The sequence below is a fragment of the Podarcis erhardii genome (genome assembly GCF_964252035.2).
Source record: "Podarcis erhardii genome assembly, chromosome: 4".
Taxonomy (NCBI): Eukaryota; Metazoa; Chordata; class Lepidosauria; order Squamata; family Lacertidae; genus Podarcis; species Podarcis erhardii.
The window spans coordinates 69,594,544-69,613,726 of NC_138508.1; the positions used below are offsets into that span (position 1 = coordinate 69,594,544).

The 19,183-nt window shown below is 44.3% G+C and overlaps 1 protein-coding gene across 4 annotated transcripts in view; it reads left to right on the forward strand.

Annotated features, from left to right (window-relative positions):
* Nucleotides 1–542: 542 nt before the first annotated feature.
* ARHGAP6 (Rho GTPase activating protein 6) overlaps nt 543–19,183 on the forward strand; it is a 197,411-nt gene continuing 178,770 nt past the window's right edge. For 2 of the 4 annotated variants that reach the window (XM_081858669.1, XM_081858670.1), the window contains exon 1: nt 1,358–1,480. Coding sequence is in view for 2 of the 4 variants with exons in the window: in XM_081858675.1 (XP_081714801.1) it covers nt 923–1,480 (558 nt within the window). In the remaining 2 variants the exon portion in view is untranslated. Of the gene's footprint in view, nt 1,481–17,125; nt 17,327–19,183 lie in introns of those variants that run through there. The other 2 variants (XM_081858675.1, XM_081858673.1) reach the window with 2 other exon arrangements.

Below are 19,183 nucleotides of genomic sequence, written 5' to 3' on the forward strand. Positions count from 1 at the left end.
TTCACTTCTAGACTAGTAGGAATTCTTTCCCCACTTCTCACTTTTAGGTATACCGGTCACACGATGCCAGGTAACGACTAGAATGGAAAGAGGGATGGAGAGCATTTGCAAATGCCATCTCCTCCTTTATTCACATTTAGACCAGGGCAACTCCCAGGTTCCAGTTCTCATAAGAAGAAGAACCGTCCCGTTTCTTCTACAATATATAAAAAAACCACCGAGGAGACGCAAAAGGGGGCGGAGTAGGAGGGCAGGTAAAAACAGCCACCTGCAACGCACTCCTCCTTCGGATCAAGCCCGTGCTGTGAAATCCAATAGCTGTGGGACAGCGACCTGACAAAAGATTCCAAGCAGCGGCGCCCATTGCGCAACGGGGAAGGCGGGCAAGGCAACGCGCGGGGCTGGTCAGCCTCAGAGCGCGGCTGCTTGTGGAGCCTGTGCGGAGAGAGCCAAGCCTCCCTTTCAGGTGGGGGCCCCGGCCGGGCCGGCGGGGAGAGAGAGAGAAGGAGCGAGGAGGGCGAAGCCAAATTAGGCTCTAACCGCGGAGTTCACTTGGCGGGAGCGGGGCCAGGAGGACAAGCACGCGGCCACCGAAGCCACACGGGCGAGGAGGGAAGCGCGCGAGCCGCCTGTTGAGGCGACAGCAGTAGCAGCAGCCGCCGCCTCTGGGGCCGGCGAGGTGCCTGAGGGAGGGAAGGGTGAGCTCCCGCCGGCTCCATAGCAGCAGCGCCGGAATAAAAAGCAGCGGCGGCGTCTCCCCTCCCTCCTCTCTCGCGAACTCTTCTCCCGCCGCCTGAGAGCGAGCATGCGAGGAGCAGCCCCTCGCGGCGGCCAGGAGGAGGAGGAGAGGGTGGCGGCGGCGGCAGCAGCAGCTCCTTGAGGCGCCTGGGGCTGAGGGGAGTCCTCCCGCCTCGCCGCCGGGATGTCGGCGCACAGCCTCCTCAACAGCGTCTTCTCCTGCTCGTCCTCGCCGGCGCCCGGCGCCTCGCCCTCCTTCCCGCCCAAGAGCCTCTCCAAGCGGAGGCTCCGCCAGACCCGCAGCCTGGACCCGGCCGTCATTGGCCGCGGGGAAGAGGCGGCCGACGGCTCGCTCCGCGCGCCCCGGGCCAGGGCGGCGGCGGCGGGCAGCCCTTCGACCGAGTGCTTGGCGGCCTTCTCTTCGCGCGCTCTGCTGCGCCCGGCCGCTCCGCCGACTCCGCCGCCGCCGCCGTCGCTCTCGACGCCCAGCACCCCGCTCGACAAGTCGCCGTCGGGCAGCTTCCACTTCGACTACGAGAGCCCTCGAGGCAAGAGGCACACCGCGTGGGAGCTGCCCTTCCTGGCGCGCGCGCCGTCCGCTTCGGCGCTCGGCAGCGCCCCCGGCGGCGGCGGCGGCGGCGCCAACAGCATCTTCTTCTCTCCCCGAAAGTGGCTCCAGCAGAGGAAAGGCCAGCAGCTGCCCAGCAGCCATGCGTCCGCCTACGTCGTGTGGAAATCCGAGGTAGACAACTGGGCTTTGCTGTACTTGGTCCGCAGCTTCCCTATTCAGTCGCCAGGCCTGTGGTCAAGGTCTGGGTCTGGGCTGCCCATAGGAGCCAACTCCTAGGGGCAGAGGTCCCCCCAATAAAATATTTGAGGGCGTGCGCCCCCTCCCAAAGTTGATAGGTAAAGGTAAAGGGACCCCTGACCATTAGGTCCAGTCATGGACGATTCTGGGGTTGCGGCGCTCATCTCGCTTTATTGGCCAAGGGAGCCGGCGTACAGCTTCAGGGTCATGTGGCCAGCATGACCAAGCAGTGGCGTAGCATGGGTTGTCAGCACCCGGGGCAAGGCAAGTAATTTGCACCCCCTAACCCGTGGATTCGCGCCCCCTAACCCTAACCCCCAGATGTTGCGCCCGGTGCGACCGCCCCCCCTGCACCCCCACGCTACGCCACTGTGACCAAGCCGCTTCTGTGACCAAGCCGCTTCTGGCGAACCAGAGCAGGGCACGGAAACGCCGTTTACCTTCCCACCAGAGTGGTACCTGTTTATCTACTTGCACTCTGACGTGCTTTTGAACTGCTAGGTTGGCAGGAGCAGGGACCGAGCATCGGGAGCTCACCCCATTGCGGGGATTCGAACCGCCAACCTTCTGATCAGCGAGTCCTCGGCTCTGTGGTTTAACCCACAGCGCCACCCGCATCCTAAAGTTGATAGGCCAGTCAAATAGTGTGCTTGTGCCGCATCAGGTGACCGATTGCACAGGGTGGGGCTTACCTGCCCCCCATATTTTATTCAAGTAGGCAGCCCTGGGGCTGCCCCCACCACTGAATTAAGTACAGAAGGTGGGGGTCCAGGTCACAGGGTGGTGGCTTCGGGGCAGGGGTGCCAACTCGAATGAAATATTGGGGGTCCAGGTAAGCCCCACCCCACATGATTGATCACAAGACATCGCGTACGCACACCATTTGAATGGCAATGCCCACTCATTTGGGGGGGGCAGACCCCTCAAATATATCAATGAGGGTGACAAAGGAACCTCCACCCCCAGGAGTTGACTGCTATGTTTGCGGGGGCCACAGGCCCTCTCTTTGCAAGTTAACTACTTTTTCTTACACTTCATGTCTCTGATTATGGAATGGCAGGCATGGACAGTACTGGGGGCTGAAGAACTGTGAATTGGGAAATTTCTGCTTCCGATTTTCTCTTCCATGAACTCACCACGATGTCTGGGAAAGCACTGAAAGGCAGTGGTTCCCAGTTGGTGGCTCTGGACCCCAGGGGATCTGTGTCACCATTCACGTAACAAAAAAACTACCCTAGAGATATCAAAACTAGGGGTTCCATAGCCTGGCTTTTGAAAATAGGTGGTTTGCAGTACTTTGCTAATTGGGGACCACTGCATTAAGGCATGTCTTACTTGCACCAAGTTAACCTATGTATCAGCCCCAAGTATAGACCTTTCCCTTTTCCCTTCTGTCTTCTTTAAGTGCTTTGTCTTAGGTTTCTATATTTAATATTTTACAACGACAGATTCTGGGGTTGTAGCATGTCTGGATGTTCCCCTGTGGCTTGATTCCTAACCCTATTTATATACAGGAGTGGTTGTACTGAAGAGGGGAAGATGCTCAGAACATGCTTGGTAGCATTCATTTTTTTAATACGGAAGATTTGCACATTCCACGAGACCAATCCACGATACTGGGTAGGATCCTAGTAAGCCTTGCTTATATTTCCATGGGTAAAGACATGTGGTGTTAAGTACTTCTGTGGTGTATATGTCAGTACAGTATTTGGGAACAATGTGTTGCCTGTATTGTGGCTAGTTCCACTATCCCCCCCACCCCCCGGTCATTAGGTTGTGTTACATGTTTCAATGACTTAGAGAGTGGATGTGTTCTCTGCCAGTTGCTCATAATTAAAGTTGAATTATAGAAGCTTGAACATTAAAAAAATCTTCACGCCATTCCATCTCACCAAGCATACAATGTGCATATAGCACTGTTATAGTTGTCTAAGGGCAGATAGCCCATCTGAATCCCTTATGTATGACTTGCTGCAAACCTGTTCAGACAGACTCAAGTGTGAATTGGTTGCTGTCTGAAGAGGCATAAAGGTGACAGGGCAGTTTTCAAAAATGGGTGTTTTTATAACCATGTAGTTGAAGTTACTGATAGACAACCATCTTCACTGATTGTCATCTGCATCAATACTTGGCTACGTTTGGTTAGTTAATATCATTTATATTATGATGTGCTGCGGGTAGAGAGTAGGAATAGACAACACATGCAAAGCAAAATGTGCATCTGTTGGAATTGTGTTACAAGCATTATTCTTTATTTAACTTGTGTGCTGTTCTCACTGAGTGAGAGAACAATAAGCAGTAGTAGGCTGGTTTCTCTGAGGATGGGAAAGACAGAAAAGGGAATAATTTGGATATGTTCTTCAGTCTTGTGAAGGGCAAGTAGTCCATGTAACACTGTTTGTAAAATGTGCTTAGGACATGTAGAATTTCCTGGTGCTGAACACATCAGTTCAAGTAGTGGAAAACTTTGAACTCATGATTCCTTTCCCAATTATTGTTTGAGTTTCTATATGTCTACTCTAGGTTGTTCTATATGAATTATAATTGTAACATTAGGTGCATGGGTTGGACTTCCATTAATGAGAATGTTTTGGCTCTTGGCAAAAGATCTGGAGATGAGGCTGTTCTGAACGCTATATAGAGCTGTGCTTTCACAGTGCTCCGCATGTAGTTAACTATGGCTGTTGGCTGAGGACAAATCCTATCTATATCAATTGGGAACTGTAATATGTATCAGAGCAACTGAAGCAGGTGTGCTAACTTACAGGGTAATTGACTGAAAAAGAAGTGATTTAATATGGCACATGGCCCCCCTCCATGTCCGTCACCTTGCTAGATGGTAAACGACAGCCCCTTGAGTGTAACCCCTCCCAAACAATTGTTAAAATGTGTGGGATATACCTTGGATGGTACATTGCTGGGGTCCAATTATATTCAAAGGCACTGCATTTTTTGAGCCATGTAGATAGGTAAAAGCGCTTCTACATTTGGGCTAAGGATTGTAACTTTGTTTCTTATGCATTTCTAAACCTATATTTCTGCCTTATGGGAACCAAAGGATAAATGAGAGGATATAATCAAACATAGTTTCTGTGGCTGGATACAACTCCTCAAAAAGCATAAAGAGGTTTTTTTTTTTTGTTACCCCCTCATATGTTCCAACTGAAGAGAATTATTTAAGCTCACATTGAAAAGTAAGCTGTCTGTTTGTAGGGTCAATTGCTATACCCTTGGTTTATTCCATATATAGTTGTAATGCGTACATAAAACTTTCCTCGCAAATGATTAACTGTAAGCATGCATGACCCTGGTAGGATTAATTATTTCTGCTGTATTCACTCAGGCCATTTTTGTAAACTACGTGGTAGTACAATATTATTACGTACTGAGGAAGCTGTGGTGTACTCTGTCATGTTGACAAGTATGCAGAGGTTCATTTAGAATTCTTGGGTGCATATGAACTAACCCACCTCTTCTGGGTGGAAAGAGTGCAAATATCCCTCCCAACTAATTTTGACTATATATGGATGAAAAATAGTTGCAAAAGTAAAAGTAACACTCAGTCAAACACAATGAGGTTGATAAGTTACTGTATTTTATTCAGAGATTTAGGAAACAGACACAAACACTGCTGTGATGTATACAAATATATACAGGTATTGAAATAGCTCTGCAGACCTAGCATTCCCAGGCAAAAATGGCTAGCTTTGCATGCAGTACAGTTACTAGAATTACTTGAATGTAAGTAAGCGCTGCTAAAATTGGAGAGACTCGGAATATGTTCACATGACCCCATTAGCCTGTGATAGATCCAGTTTTTAGTTGGCCTGTTGGCCTGTACAGTGATGGGGGATGAAGCAATTGCATACACATTGCAGCCATAAGCAGCCTTCCTTGGGTTTTTGAATCATAGAATTGTAGAGTGGGAAGGGACCACGAGGGTCATCTAGTCCAACCCACTGCAATGCAGGAACATTTTGCCCAATGTGGGGCTCGAATCCACAACCCTGAGGTTAAGGCTCTCATGCTCTACTGACTGAACCATCAGTGTAGCATTCTTAAGTGAGCTGTTTAGATGTAGCTTTCTTAAGTAAGTTATTTTGCAGGCACATACTGTAAGATTCAGTAGTAAGTGAAGAATCTTTGCAAAGCAGAAAAATAAAACATTTGTCTACTTTTAGGATGCTTCAACATTGTCACATCCTGGCAGATTATTGTCACACAGTCAAAGCTTATTTGAAGCTCTTGCAAAACAAACCAGCTTCCCCAATAATCATACTTTTTATGACAAGACCAGTGACAGTAAGATGCACTGGAAAGTGTGGGATAACACTTTCTTTACACAATGTCATTGAATTTCCTCACAAACAAATAAGGATGAATGCCCATTAAACAGGTCATCTGGAAATGGCCTTAGTTAGTGCCTTGATCAGTAGTACTTCAGAACCAAGTCTGAACAGGTGATCAGCTACCACTGCCTCCTTTTTTCTTTTGCAAAGAGCTGCTCATATGACTGGTCTTTTCAGATGAGTTGTATAATATTGGAGTTGTAAAATCATGCAATATTGCCGCTCCTCTTCTGTCAACTTGCAGTTCATAGAAAGGAAGTTGTAGCTCCCATGACTTAGTTGTTGCCACATTAGCAACCAAGCAGGTTTTTATTTTTTATGTGCAAGAGATGGTTGGTTATCAGCTCTGACCCAAAGAGGGTGGAATTTAGGTGCTTCAAAACCATATTGGAAGTTTTGTAGCTATATAGGCAATACAAAAGGGTCTGAATCTTTTATTCACGAGTAGAGAAACTAGTAGATGTTTGTCTTCTCTAATCCACATGTCAGATTTTTTATTAGGCAGCAATCAAATTTTATAGGCGCAGCACAGTTTCAGTAGCAGGAACACACAATGAGATATTGGCAAAGGCAATTGGGTTTAAATGTGAAATTATTGATTGTAATTATTCTAAGACAAGACAGAAAAATGGAGATCCTACATGCATTTACAGACTGCACAGCCTTACAGTTTAGAACATTAAATATATGATACTTTAGATGGTTTCTCCCCTTCATGCATCACTGCCTTGCCGTGGCGAAGGGGCTTGAAGAACTCAGAGAAGCTATGAACTATGCCGAGCAGGGCACCCAAGATGAACAGGTCATAGTGGAGAGTTTTGACCAAACATGATCCACCTGGAGGAGGAACCGGCAAGCCACTCCAGTATCCCTGCCAAGAAAACTCCATGGACAAAGACAACAGGCATATAAAAGTTATGACACTGGCAGATGACCCCCTCAGGTCGGAAGGCGTCCAACATGCTACTGGGGAAGAGCAGAGGACAAGTACAAGTAGATCCAGAGCTGATGAAGCGGCTGGGCCAAAGCAGAAAGGTCGCTCAGTTGCGGATATGCCTGGAAGCGAAAGGAAAGTCCAATGCTGTAAAGAAAAATATTGCGTAGGAACCTGGAATGTAAGAACCATGAACCTGGGTAAGTTGGATGTGGTCAAAAATGAGATGGCAAGAATAAATATTGACATCCTGGGCATCAGTGAACTAAAATGGATGGGAATGGGCAAATTCAGTTCAGATGACCATCATATCTACTACTGTGGGCAAGAAACGGAGTGGCCCTCATAGTCAACAAAAGAGTGGCAAAAGCTGTACTGGGATGCAATCTCAAAAATGATAGAATGATCTCGATATGAATCCAAGGCAGACCTTTTAACATAACAGTAATCCAAGTTTATGCACCAACTACTGGTGCTGAAGAAACTGAAACTGACCAATTCTACAAAGACTCACAACACCTTATAGAAGTGACACCAAAGAAGGATATTCTTCTCATTATAGGGGATTGGAATGCTAAAGTAGGGAATCAAGAGATAAAAGGAACAACTGGCAAGTTTGGCCTTGGAGAGCAAAATGAAGCAGGGCAAAGGCTAATAGAGTTCTGTCAAGAGAACAAGCTGGTCATCACAAACATGCTCTTCCAACAACACAAGAGACGACCCTACACGTGGACATCACCAGATGGGCAGCATCAAAATCAGATTGATTATATTCTCTACAGCCAAAGATGGAGAAGCTCAATACAGTCAGCAAAAACAAGACCTGGAGCTGACTGTGGCTCAGATCATCAGCTTCTTATAGCAAAATTCAAGCTTAAACTGAAGAAAGTAGGAAAAACCACTGGGCCGGTAAGATACAATCTAAATCAAATCCCTTATGAATGCACAGTGGAAGTGAGAAGCAGGTTTAAGGATTTAGATTTGCTGGACAGAGTGCCTGAAGAACTATGGATGGAGGCTTGCAACATTATACAGGAGGCAGCAATGAAAACCATCCCAATGAAAAGGAAATGCAAGAAGGCAAAGTGGCTGTCCAATGAGGCTTTACAAATAGCGGGGGAGAGAAGGCAAGCAAAATGCGAGGGACATAGAGAAAGATACAGGAAATTGAATGCAGATTTCCCAAAAATAGCAAGGAGAGATAAGAAGGCCTTCTTAAATGAGCAATGCAAAGAAATAGAGGAAAACAACAGAATGGGAAGAACCAGAGATCTGTTCAAGAAAACTGGAGATATGAAAGGAACATTTCATTCAAAGATTGCCATAATAAAGGACAAAAGTGGTAAGGACCTAACAGAAGCAGAAGACATCAAGAAGAGGTGGCAAGAATACACAGAGGAATTATACCAGAAAGATATGGATGTCTAGTACACCCCAGGTAGTGGGGTTGCTGACCTTGAGCCAGACATCCTGGAGAGTGAAGTCAAATGGGCCTTAGAAAGCACTGCAAATAACAAGGCCAGTGGAAGTGATGGTATTCCAGCTGAACTATTTAAAATTTTAAAAGATGATGCTGTTAAGGTGCTACACTCAGTATGCCAGCAAGTTTGGAAAACTCAGCAGTGGCCAGAGGATTGGAGAAGATCAGTCTACATCCCAATCCCAAAGAAGGGCAGTGCTAAAGAATGCTCCAACTACCGCACAATTGCACTCATTTCACACGCTAGCAAGGTTATGCTGAAAATTCTACAAGGAAGGCTCAAGCAGTATGTGGACCGAGAACTCCCAGAAGTGCAAGCTGGATTTAGAAGAGGCAGAGGAACCAGAGACCAAATTGCAAACATGCGCTGGATTATGGAGAAAGCTAGAGAGTTCCAGAAAGACATCTACTTCTGCTTCATTGACTATGCAAAAGCCTTTGACTGTGTCGACCACAGCAAACTATGGCAACTTCTTAAAGAATTGGGAGTGCCTGATCACCTCATCTGTCTCCTGAGAAATCTCTATGTGGGACAAGAAGCTACAGTAAGAACTGGATATGGAACAACTGATTGGTTCAAAAGTGGGAAAGGAGTACGACAAGGCTGTATATTGTCTCCCTGGTTATTTAACTTATATGCAGAATTCATCATGCGAAAGGCTGGGCTGGATGAATCCCTAGCCGGAATTAAGATCGCCGGAAGAAATATCAACAACCTCAGATATGCAGATGACACAACCTTGATGGCAGAAAGTGAGGAGGAATTAAAGAACCTTTTATTGAGGGTGAAAGAGGAGAGCTCAAAATATAGTCTGAAGCTCAACATCAAAAAAACGAAGATCATGGCCACTGGTCCCATCACCTCCTGGCAAATAGAAGGAGAAGAAATGGAGGCAGTGAGAGATTTTACTTTCTTGGGCTCCATGATTACTGCAGATGGTGACAGCAGCCACGAAATTAAGAGATGCCTGCTTCTTGGGAGGAAAGCAATGACCAACCTAGACAGCATCTTAAAAAGTAGAGACATCACCTTGCCAACAAAGGTCTGTATAGTAAAAGCTATGGTTTTCCCAGTAGTGATGGAAGTGAGAGCTGGACCATAAAGAAGGCTGATCGTAGAAGAATTGATGCTTTTGAATTATGGTGCTGGAGGAGACTCTTGAGAGTCCCATGGAAGAAGATCAAACCTATCCATTCGGAAGGAAATCAGCCCGGAGTGCTCACTGGAAGGACAGATCGTGAAGCTAAGGCTCCAATACTTTGGCCACCTCATGAGAAGAGAAGACTCCCTGGAAAAGACCCTGATGTTGGGAAAGATGGAGGGCACAAGGAGAAGGGGACGACAGAGGACGAGATGGTTGGATAGTGTCTTCGAAGCTACAAACATGAGTCTGACCAAACTGCGGGAGGCAGTGGAAGACAGAAGTGCCTGACGTGCTCTGGTCCATGGGGTCACAAAGAGTCGGACACGACTAAACGACTAAACAACAACAAGAAGATGGTTTCTTGGTAATTGATGTAAAATCCTGGCACAGGAGATGGCTGCACCCCCTTGCCCTGCTTCTTTCCCTGATGGATGCAGACTGCTTGTTAGGACTTTAAGCATGAATGCTGTAACAGATCTGTATTTCAAATCTTACAGTTGTCTGTGATCTTAACAATCTAGCCACCTGCTTCCAAGCATGCTATGCATTGTTACTGATGAACTTCAGAGATGTAGTCGTGCATGAACTTCTGATGCTAGCTGCATGCATAATTCTGATCGAAGGTCAATGAAGAGTGTTGCTGTCTAAACGTGGTGGTTGCTGAAACTGGAATTTGTCCACCAGAGCAGCTGACAGTTTGCTAATGCATCAAAACCAAGTTGCCACTTGCAGAAAATTTCCTCTCCTTTTTACTACTGGTGATTCACTCAAGTGTGCGGAGGAATTCCTACTTTACTACCACCATTGCCTTGCCTTCTGCTTTCAGCCTACCCTTCCAGATTCTTCATCTGGTCAGCAGTCCCAGACAGTCACACCCACACACATTGGTGGAACTGACCTATTATGCCTACACTTTGACAAATAAGCTTTGAGTGGCACAGATTTTTTTCTCCTCATCAAACCACTTTTTCTGTCCAATGGGTGACCAAGAATTTCTATCCATCGAGCCAACCAGAATTTTACACTCTTCTTCCTCTGCATAAAAAGAACCCAGCTTCTCCCATACCTCTTACAAAACTAAGTATCAGCTAACTGCCAGCCAGAAATGGGTGCTTCACATTTAAAGCTTAACCCTTCTCAGGACCCCACAAACATGGTAAACATTGTATACAGAACAAACCTTGTCTCAGTCAGCACACTGTAAAAGTGATTCCTCTACACACCTACTACAAGCCTTCTTGGCTGGACAAGATATGAAGCCAGCAAGATTTTTAATTTCTTTGGATTTTTTTTTTTTGGGGGGGGGGAGGTGGGTATTTAGGAAAAGGATGTAGTGGTTGAACTAGGACCTGGGCTAAATTCCTGCTCAGCCATGAAACTTACTGGGTAACCTTGGGCCAGTCGCTGTCTCTCAGCCTAAACTACCTCACAGGGTTTTTGTGATGATAAAATGGGGAGGAAGAGAACCATGGATGCCACCATGAGCTCCTTGGAGGAAATGTGTAATATAAATGTAATAAATAAAAAAGGCAAACTTACCTGTGGGTAAGGTGAAATCCTTAATATCTTCTCAACAGTATTTGGACTTATTATTTTGGGGTTAGCCAACTTACTGCCTCCCAGATGTTGCAGGCTACAACTGTCACCATCCATGATAATTGGCCATGCTGTCTGGAACTGATGGGAGTTGCAGACTAGTAACATCTGTAAGATAGTGTTGGTTATACCCTTAAGTTGGAGCAGAACATGATTTCCTTAGGATATTTACTAGAAGTTTACTTGCACATCTATTTTATAGGCACTTTGGATGATATGAAACAGACCAGCTAAAAATCCCTCAAATGAAGTTTTCAGTCTTCCTTAGGTGTGCCATTAGAAACTCCTGCTCCTTCTATAGACCACAGATTGTTTTTGAGTTGTCAAGATGTGTATTCTCAGGACAGTTTTTCTGCTTTTCATTAACTAGCATTGGCTGGATGAAAGGCAGGCGAGGCTCAAAATCTTTTTTGAGCAATTGCTGAAGAACAAGCAGATTGTGAGGAGTACTGCTGTAAAATTAAAACACAGACTTTATCTATTGACTGTCAATCTCTGGAGTGGATTCATACTTCTGTGGAAAACGATTTGAGGGTGAAAAATATGGATAGAATTTTGCTTGATTATTGTCTCCTTACCTGTGGTATTCTACCCCTACCCTTACCTGTTCCTATTCGCAAGTTATTTTTATGACCAGCTATCTACACAAAAGGCTTTTATGGTCCTCAGATTTCAAAACAAGTTCCTCATAATGATTAGAAGGGTGATACTGCAGAGCAACTTTTTCTGCATCTCTTGGAGTCATGACAGTTGTACATTGTGTACATTGCAGAATCCATGGGGAACCCACAAAGGAAATTATTGTGAACCTGATAGGAAGATACCTCAGGCCCTGTTTTGGGTGTTCAGGCAATATGTGGGTAGAGTAAGTGTGCAGAGGGTATAGAGTTTATATCCTGTCTCCAAAGTTCTTGTCCTGCATGTGCACTGCTTCAGCCTCAAACATCCCTATCCAGCATGTGCTACCTTGACTTTTCCATGTTGAGCAGAAGAATGGGGCTTCTAAGAGTGTTTGAATGAATGTGCTTAGAAGTGTTGGATTTGGACCCTTGATAACATTGGATTCTGGATCAGTTAGATGCAATTTCGAGGCCATTTCAAACTTTTGTACTCAGTTTGTGAGAGTCTCCTGTGGGCATGTGGATACTGGGAATGGGGCTTTCATGCACCGCCTTCATGCCCTTCTAAACAGAGGTATTTGTTGGATAACAAAACTGATAGAGCCCCAGAACCACTTTTAAAATATATTTTTAATTGATTTTCAACATTAACAAAATAGAAACTACAAGTATTCATAAACACAGGGATTACTATTGAAAGCAAGAGCAAAATGGAAGGTAAAACCCATGGAGCAAAATAATACAGCAAACTTCCTGCTCAGGGTAGTTCATTTACGACCCTGTGGGGCTACCCTTTTAATGCTGCATTTGCCAACCCAACCCCCTCAAGGTGTTTTGGACTACAATTCCCATCAGCCCCAGTTAGGATGTATTGGAGTGAACCTGAACGATCTTTCTGGAAAAGGTGGTGAGAGAAATGCAAGCAAGGTTTCATGCCTACACTACATGTGACCTAGATTGTGTGCTATTGTCCTTCAAGAAAGACTTGAGCTATCCTCCAAAAGCAGCACCTGTTCTTTTGCATACACACTCCTTTTCTTGGTTATGATTCTGTAAATAGACTCTTGAAAGAGCCAGCAATAAGATATGTTCAGTTTTCAAGTGGATTGTCCTTGTCTTACAGATACATCTTGCATGCTTGTGTTGTACATGGCCCAAGGAGGATTACAATATTATCTGCCAATGTGATTAAGTGTTCACATAAAGATAGCCGATGGTTGTTCTGCTATTTAAACTGAAAGCTCCTAAGTTTGCCATCTGGCAAGCAACCCTGAATTTCTTAATATCTGGTTCAGGAACCGCTAGAAACATTTATTGTTAATTCCTCTTACACAGTAGGTGATCCATTGACTGAAGACTATTTTGTTTTCAAGTTTGGCTTGGAAGTAATAGTTTGGGAAAGCAGAACACAGCCTAGCTGGATGCACTGAAATATAAACAAAAACCTTTCACCTTAATGGGCAAAGTATAGTTATACTTCTCCCCTCTGATACTTCTCCCCTTACTGTGCCAGTGGTACTTAAACTAGGCCCCTGTCAAGTGCTACTTGAATGTTGTGGTGGTTCCAGTACTACTTTGCTAATGCCAAGGTAATTTGACTCCTTAGTTTTAGTTATTAGTTTGTTCTTACTACTTACACTTAGGATTTGTATTGTATCATGCGTTATCTTTTAAACAAAACAAAATGGCACACTTGCAACATTTCACTAGTTAGAATCTAGACAGTTAAAACACTTTGTTTCTCCAAAATATTATTGGTAAGTGTAGTTTACCCCTACAATTGCCAGCACTCTATTTTTTTAAAAAGTACGGTTCCCAGGATTATTTGGTGGAAATCATGTGCTTTAAATGTATGGTGAGTGTGTTTGCAGCCCTGCTTGGAGCTGCTTTGGTGAGCAGTTACCCAGCTCATATTTCTTTTTGTTCTCTGGCGCTCTGAACAATCTAAAAATATTCCTCAAACAGGAAATGTTTTTCATTCTGTTATGTCATTTGCTTCCCATGGGAGATATTATATCTAATTTATAGAATAAACTTTTGGGCTGGATTCCCATAGGAACCTAGGTACAACTGATTGTTTGGCATACTACCCAAACTATTCCTCTGTTTTTCAGAAGATGCATAATCAATGTCAAAGGGATTGTAAGCATTAGAAAGACTGGAGCCTACAGAATGTAAGGCAAGAGGAAATAACCATACTTGGTTTGCCTGCAGGTTAAAAACAAGCACCAAAGGACTTCTTAAATTTCACTTTGAAGGCATTTCTTGGCTAAACTATGAACAGAGTTTTCTCTCATCATATATATATCTTTTTGCCCAGTTTCAACCACATTCTCATTAGTGGTACATCTTTTGTCTAAGTGTGTTTTCAGAGACTTAACTTTTTATTACAACATCTTGTTTGGAAGAAGGATATATTTGATAGTTTTGAATGTGGATGGCATTCCTCTAAACCAAAGGATCTTATCCAAGCAGCTGTGCTGCTACTTCATAATCTCATTTGAAAATACGCACTCACTCTTGTGGCTTTAATAGTATACTTGCTATTTTCCCTGAGAGTTTAATTGTACATCTGAAGTCCTGCAATAGCTGGATTCTGAAGCAAGGATACTATGGATGCCCGGTAAAGTTTACATGGTTTGATGCAATGTTCAAAATTCGCCAGGTGCCAGGTGTGTTTTGCACCTGCCTGTCAGCCACTTGTGACCAAGTGAAGATGCCTGGGCACCAGGGTGGCTCCTGATGTCTCCACCATCTGGTGGTGCTTGCCTGGGGATTCTTGGATCTTGACTGTTTTCACACACCATCATCACATCCTGTGGAACTCTATCTGTTATATTTTATCTGCACAATCAAAATGAATTTCAGGAACCAATAAGGGTGACTTCTTTAGACAGTATTCGTCTAGCTCAATTCCCTTTCCCCATGGTTTTCTTCAATTGGATTCTGTTATCATTGGTCTCGCACTTCTCTTCCAGGGATAACATGGAGAACTGAACTACTGAGGTCCTAAGGAATTTCCTTTAGTAAATTCCAACAATCATGAGGTTGAAAGCCTTGTTTGAATATTCATCCAGCTAGACCTTTTGTGCAGGCAGTAACTGAGTTCAGCTGAACACTGCTGCTTAGAGTCATGATCAAACTTTGTTTACTTAACCCTGGTCGTGTATTAAGCGGGCCTCAATGACAGCCATATTATGAGTCATGTTTCTTTACAGCAGTGCTTAATAAAGTCTTAAATTCTGCCTGGTTATCTTTTATTGCTAAGAAAAATAGATTAATCTTTGTTTTTAAAGCCAAACTAGATGTGATGGCAGAAGCTATCTTTTTGTTCACAAGTCGGCATATTAAGCAATGTGAGGTCTAATTTTAACCTCAAAAGGCATGCCTCGGTAAGTGGAGCTGAATTCTGCTTTTCTTTGCTGCAGTCTATTGTCTCTTTTACTACCTACCCTAAAGGATTATTGTTTTGTGAACCGGGGGAAGCAGAATAACATTCATTTTTCATATGAATTGCCTGCTACTTACCAAGGATCACAATTAAAACAATAAACTTGCAAAACATAATAAACAGTTAAAATAGAAATGAACTGATAACATTACATGCAGAAAGTAAGCAAGAATTTCACATTCCCAAATGCCTGAGTCAAAATATATAGCCTTGTGTTTACTGACAGTCCCCAGAATTGGGCCAGGCAAATATCAGGAGGCAGAGAGTGTGGGAACCTCTGAAGGTGATGGAATCACCAACAAGTTATTTCCTGTTGATCTTTCCAGGGTAGCACTACCTTATTCTGGACAGGTTTCAAACATCAGACACACATAGTACCGCCATCTATCTGGATTAAAATGGAATTTGTTGGCTCTTATTCAGCCTATTGTCACCTCCAGACACCTTGATTGAGATGCAACAGAGGAAGCTGAGTGATAGCAGCATTCTGATGACACCTTAATCCAAATCTCCTGATGACGTCTTTCCACTGTGTTGAAAAAATTGTTAACGAAATGGAACATGCTACAGCTCAACTGTGATACTGTTGAGATTTCCCCGGTACCTTTTGTAACCCATGGGACTTAATCCTGCAACTAGGAGTGGAACTTCAGTAAAGCCATGTCCCCAGTCCCCATCTCTTTATGCCATTCCAATATGATACTGTGGTCCATGGTATCAAAATCCACAAAGAGGACAAGGAGAACAGGCAAGGTAGCACTCTCCATGTTTTCAGGGGCCCTTGGTGTTTCAGGCCATGATAACAAACACATCACACAATAAGACCTGGGATATCCTCTCAGAATTTGTTGTAACTGCAATTTCTAATTCTATATGAATCTGAAAAATTTTATCCTCAAAGTGCTTCATAGAAGTATCACAGCAGTCTTCTGACAACTCACTTAATCTTCCCCACTAGCCAGGTGTAATAAGCCTATTTACAATTTGGAACAGCTCTGTTGGAGCTACTCAGTGGAGAAGTAGTAACCTTTATTCACCACTAGATGGTAGATTCAAATAATATACTCACCCAGTGTTTTTTTTTTCTAAAAAAATGTTTAGGGGTGCTCTCATTTTGACTCAAGAAAATCACTGGGAAAGGAAATAAAGCTGCCATCAGAGGTGGTAACAACGAAACTTACCGATCACTGTGCTAGATTCCAACTCCTACTTCACGCATTAAACTCTCACTTCCGTCTGAGACTCAGGAAACACCATGACAGGAAATGAGGCCGCCATCAGGGGTAGCAATGGAACTGATGATTCACCGTGCTAGAGAAGAAACTAACAATTTAATTTTTTTAAGTTTCTTCTCCCGTTAGATTCACAAAATGTTTAGGGGTATGCGTCCCCCCAGGAAAAAGCACTGCTCTCGCCCATCTTAGATCAGGTCACATCAATTGTGTTATGCCTCTTGCCATTCCACTGCAAGACTAGAGCCCTGATAGGAACAGGACTGGAGCCCTGGCAGGATTTTATCAGGAATCCTTTGAATTTCATAGGTCTCCAATAGGTTCACCACGTTTGCACCACAACTATGTCAGCCTTCACCAAGGAATGGTCTGTCTATGACAATAGGCTGAGTACCATCTACTCCCTTTGATGTCTTTAATAGATCTAACCTGCTTGGTCTCCAAAACTGACAAAAGTGTGTCTGGCCTCTGATGTATTTGGATAGCACCATGGTTGTCATGGAGATCATGACAGTCCTGATCTGTAAGGCTAGATGCCTTCTTGATGGGAATGTCGAAAACACAACAGTGCACTGAAAAGACTGACTCCTTTGTTGCCCCTCTACACACCTCCCTTGCAAGGGAGCACACGGTAAAGGGCCACAGATGTTGAGCTGAGCACAAAAACTAATTGTTAGCCAGTGCAGTCATGTCATAATTGGTGTTATGTGCTCAGACAGTCCTGCCCCAGTCAGCTGCCTGGTAGCTGAATTCTGTATCAGCTGCAGTTTCCAAGGCATCTTCAAAGGCAATCCTACATATAGCATGTTGCAGTCATTCAATCTAGAGGTCAACAGAGTGTAGACAGCAGACGTTAGGTTACTCTTTTCCAGGTAGGAGTGTAGCTGGGCCACCAACTGAAGCTGATGGAAGGCACTCTGCACCACCACAGCCTCAAATGGCTGCACTGGATACAGAAGTCCTCACAAGCTATGTGAGTACCCCTTTCAGAGCAATCTGGATAGTGAGATGCAAGGGTGGGGAAGATGAAGTTTTATGTATGACAGGAAGTAGTACAGTATATGCTACTAAGATAGCCTTCATAAACCTGGTGCCCTCCAGCAAGTGTTGGCTGCAGCTGATTGGAGTTGTCGTCCAAAACATCTGGATGGCACCGGATTGGTGAAGGCTGTGCTAAGATATCAGTACTGATTTAATTCTACTCCCATTGGTGAGAAATGGTGTTGGAACTCTGTGAAGTTAAGCCAAGAAAAATCTATTTGGACCATAGAAAATACACATTTCTTGTCCGAGGAATCTTATTGTTTCCCTTTATGGAAACTTAGCTGTCAGCTGGTAATTAATACATGTGATTTGTTTTGAACACTGATGAAAATCAGCAGCTCCTTGTAGTCCCCACCTCTCCCTTAATTGGCATTAATTAATAGAACGTTTTTAGTTCAGTATTACATTTGGGCTATACTTGTGTTCAATAATTGAATTCCGCATGTAGACTTTCAAAGACTGGCAGTGCTCCAAGCACTGAAAAGTCCTGTTTTGTAAATTTAAACTCCAGCTATTTTTAGCTTTTATTTTTAGTTAAAACATCGCATCACTACTGGCATGAAGTCAGAATGATCTTGATACTTATGGCTAGGATCTGTTCATTCTCAGCACTAGGGCCCCGTTTGTGCAAGCAGCGGTGTAGCAGATATATTAAAATGTAGCTACATAAAAGTGAATGCAGAGGAGGAAATACGATTTGTCTCTTTTCAACTAAAAATAGTTTGGTGTGAGGTTAAAAAACCCTGGCAAGATTAAATAGAATTTATGGGTTTAGTGACCTTAAATGCTGGAATTGTCAGGCTGACTGTTCATCTTCAGGTATGGTGGGAATGCTCATCAGCTGTACTTTATTGGAGAACAATTTCACAATGTCTCTCAAATACTACAGACTGCATTATAAGACCTAGTGTTTTGATGGTTTTGTTTAAAGTGGTTGGAAACGAGGTGGAGAGGCCTCTAAGATTGTTAGCTTCTATCTTATTAATGGCTGCAAAGATCATGTGGGTAATGAAATGGAGTGATCAAAATTCCTGGCCACTCTCTGGAAAATGGCTTTGACTAGGTGGCTAAACCAGATAAAGGTAGCTGATGGGTCTCGAACCCTTAGTGCGTTAGGGACTTCCCTGCATGCAAAGACAGGCTCTGGTGCGTTAAGCAGATGATAGCAATACAGTGGTACCTCGGGTTACAATACGCTTCAGGTTACATATGCTTCAGGTTACAGACTCCACTAACCCAGAAATAGTGCTTCAGGTTAAGAACTTTGCTTCAGGATGAGAACAGAAATTGTGCTCCGGCGGCGCGGCAGCTGCAGGAGGCCCCATTAGCTAGAGTGGTGCTTCAGGTTAAGAACAGTTTCAGGTTAAGTACGGACCTCCGGAACGAATTCAGTACTTAACGCGAGGTACCACTGTAGTGGCTCCAATGGTCAAAAAGTTGGTTTCTGCACATTCTGTAGAGGGAAATGAGGGGCAGATGGGGCTCGCCCATCTGGGAAGGTAGCCTATCTAGGAGAAGAAAAACAATGATGCTCAACCTCTGCTGCCTTGTGGGATATCTTTGGGAGAAGAAAAGACTAAGGAGTAAACCCTACAACAAATCTGGAGTAGAGTCTCTAAGGTGGTTGGGTGACATATTGTATGCCTCCTTCTGGCAACTCCTGCAGCCTGGCTGGTTCCAAATGTACTGTTCTGCTTTCCTTTGGACCACATCAGCAAGACTGGTGGAGGGTCTTGTTGTCTTGGCAGCCCAGGGCCGCTATACACATTGCTTAGGCTTGCATGCC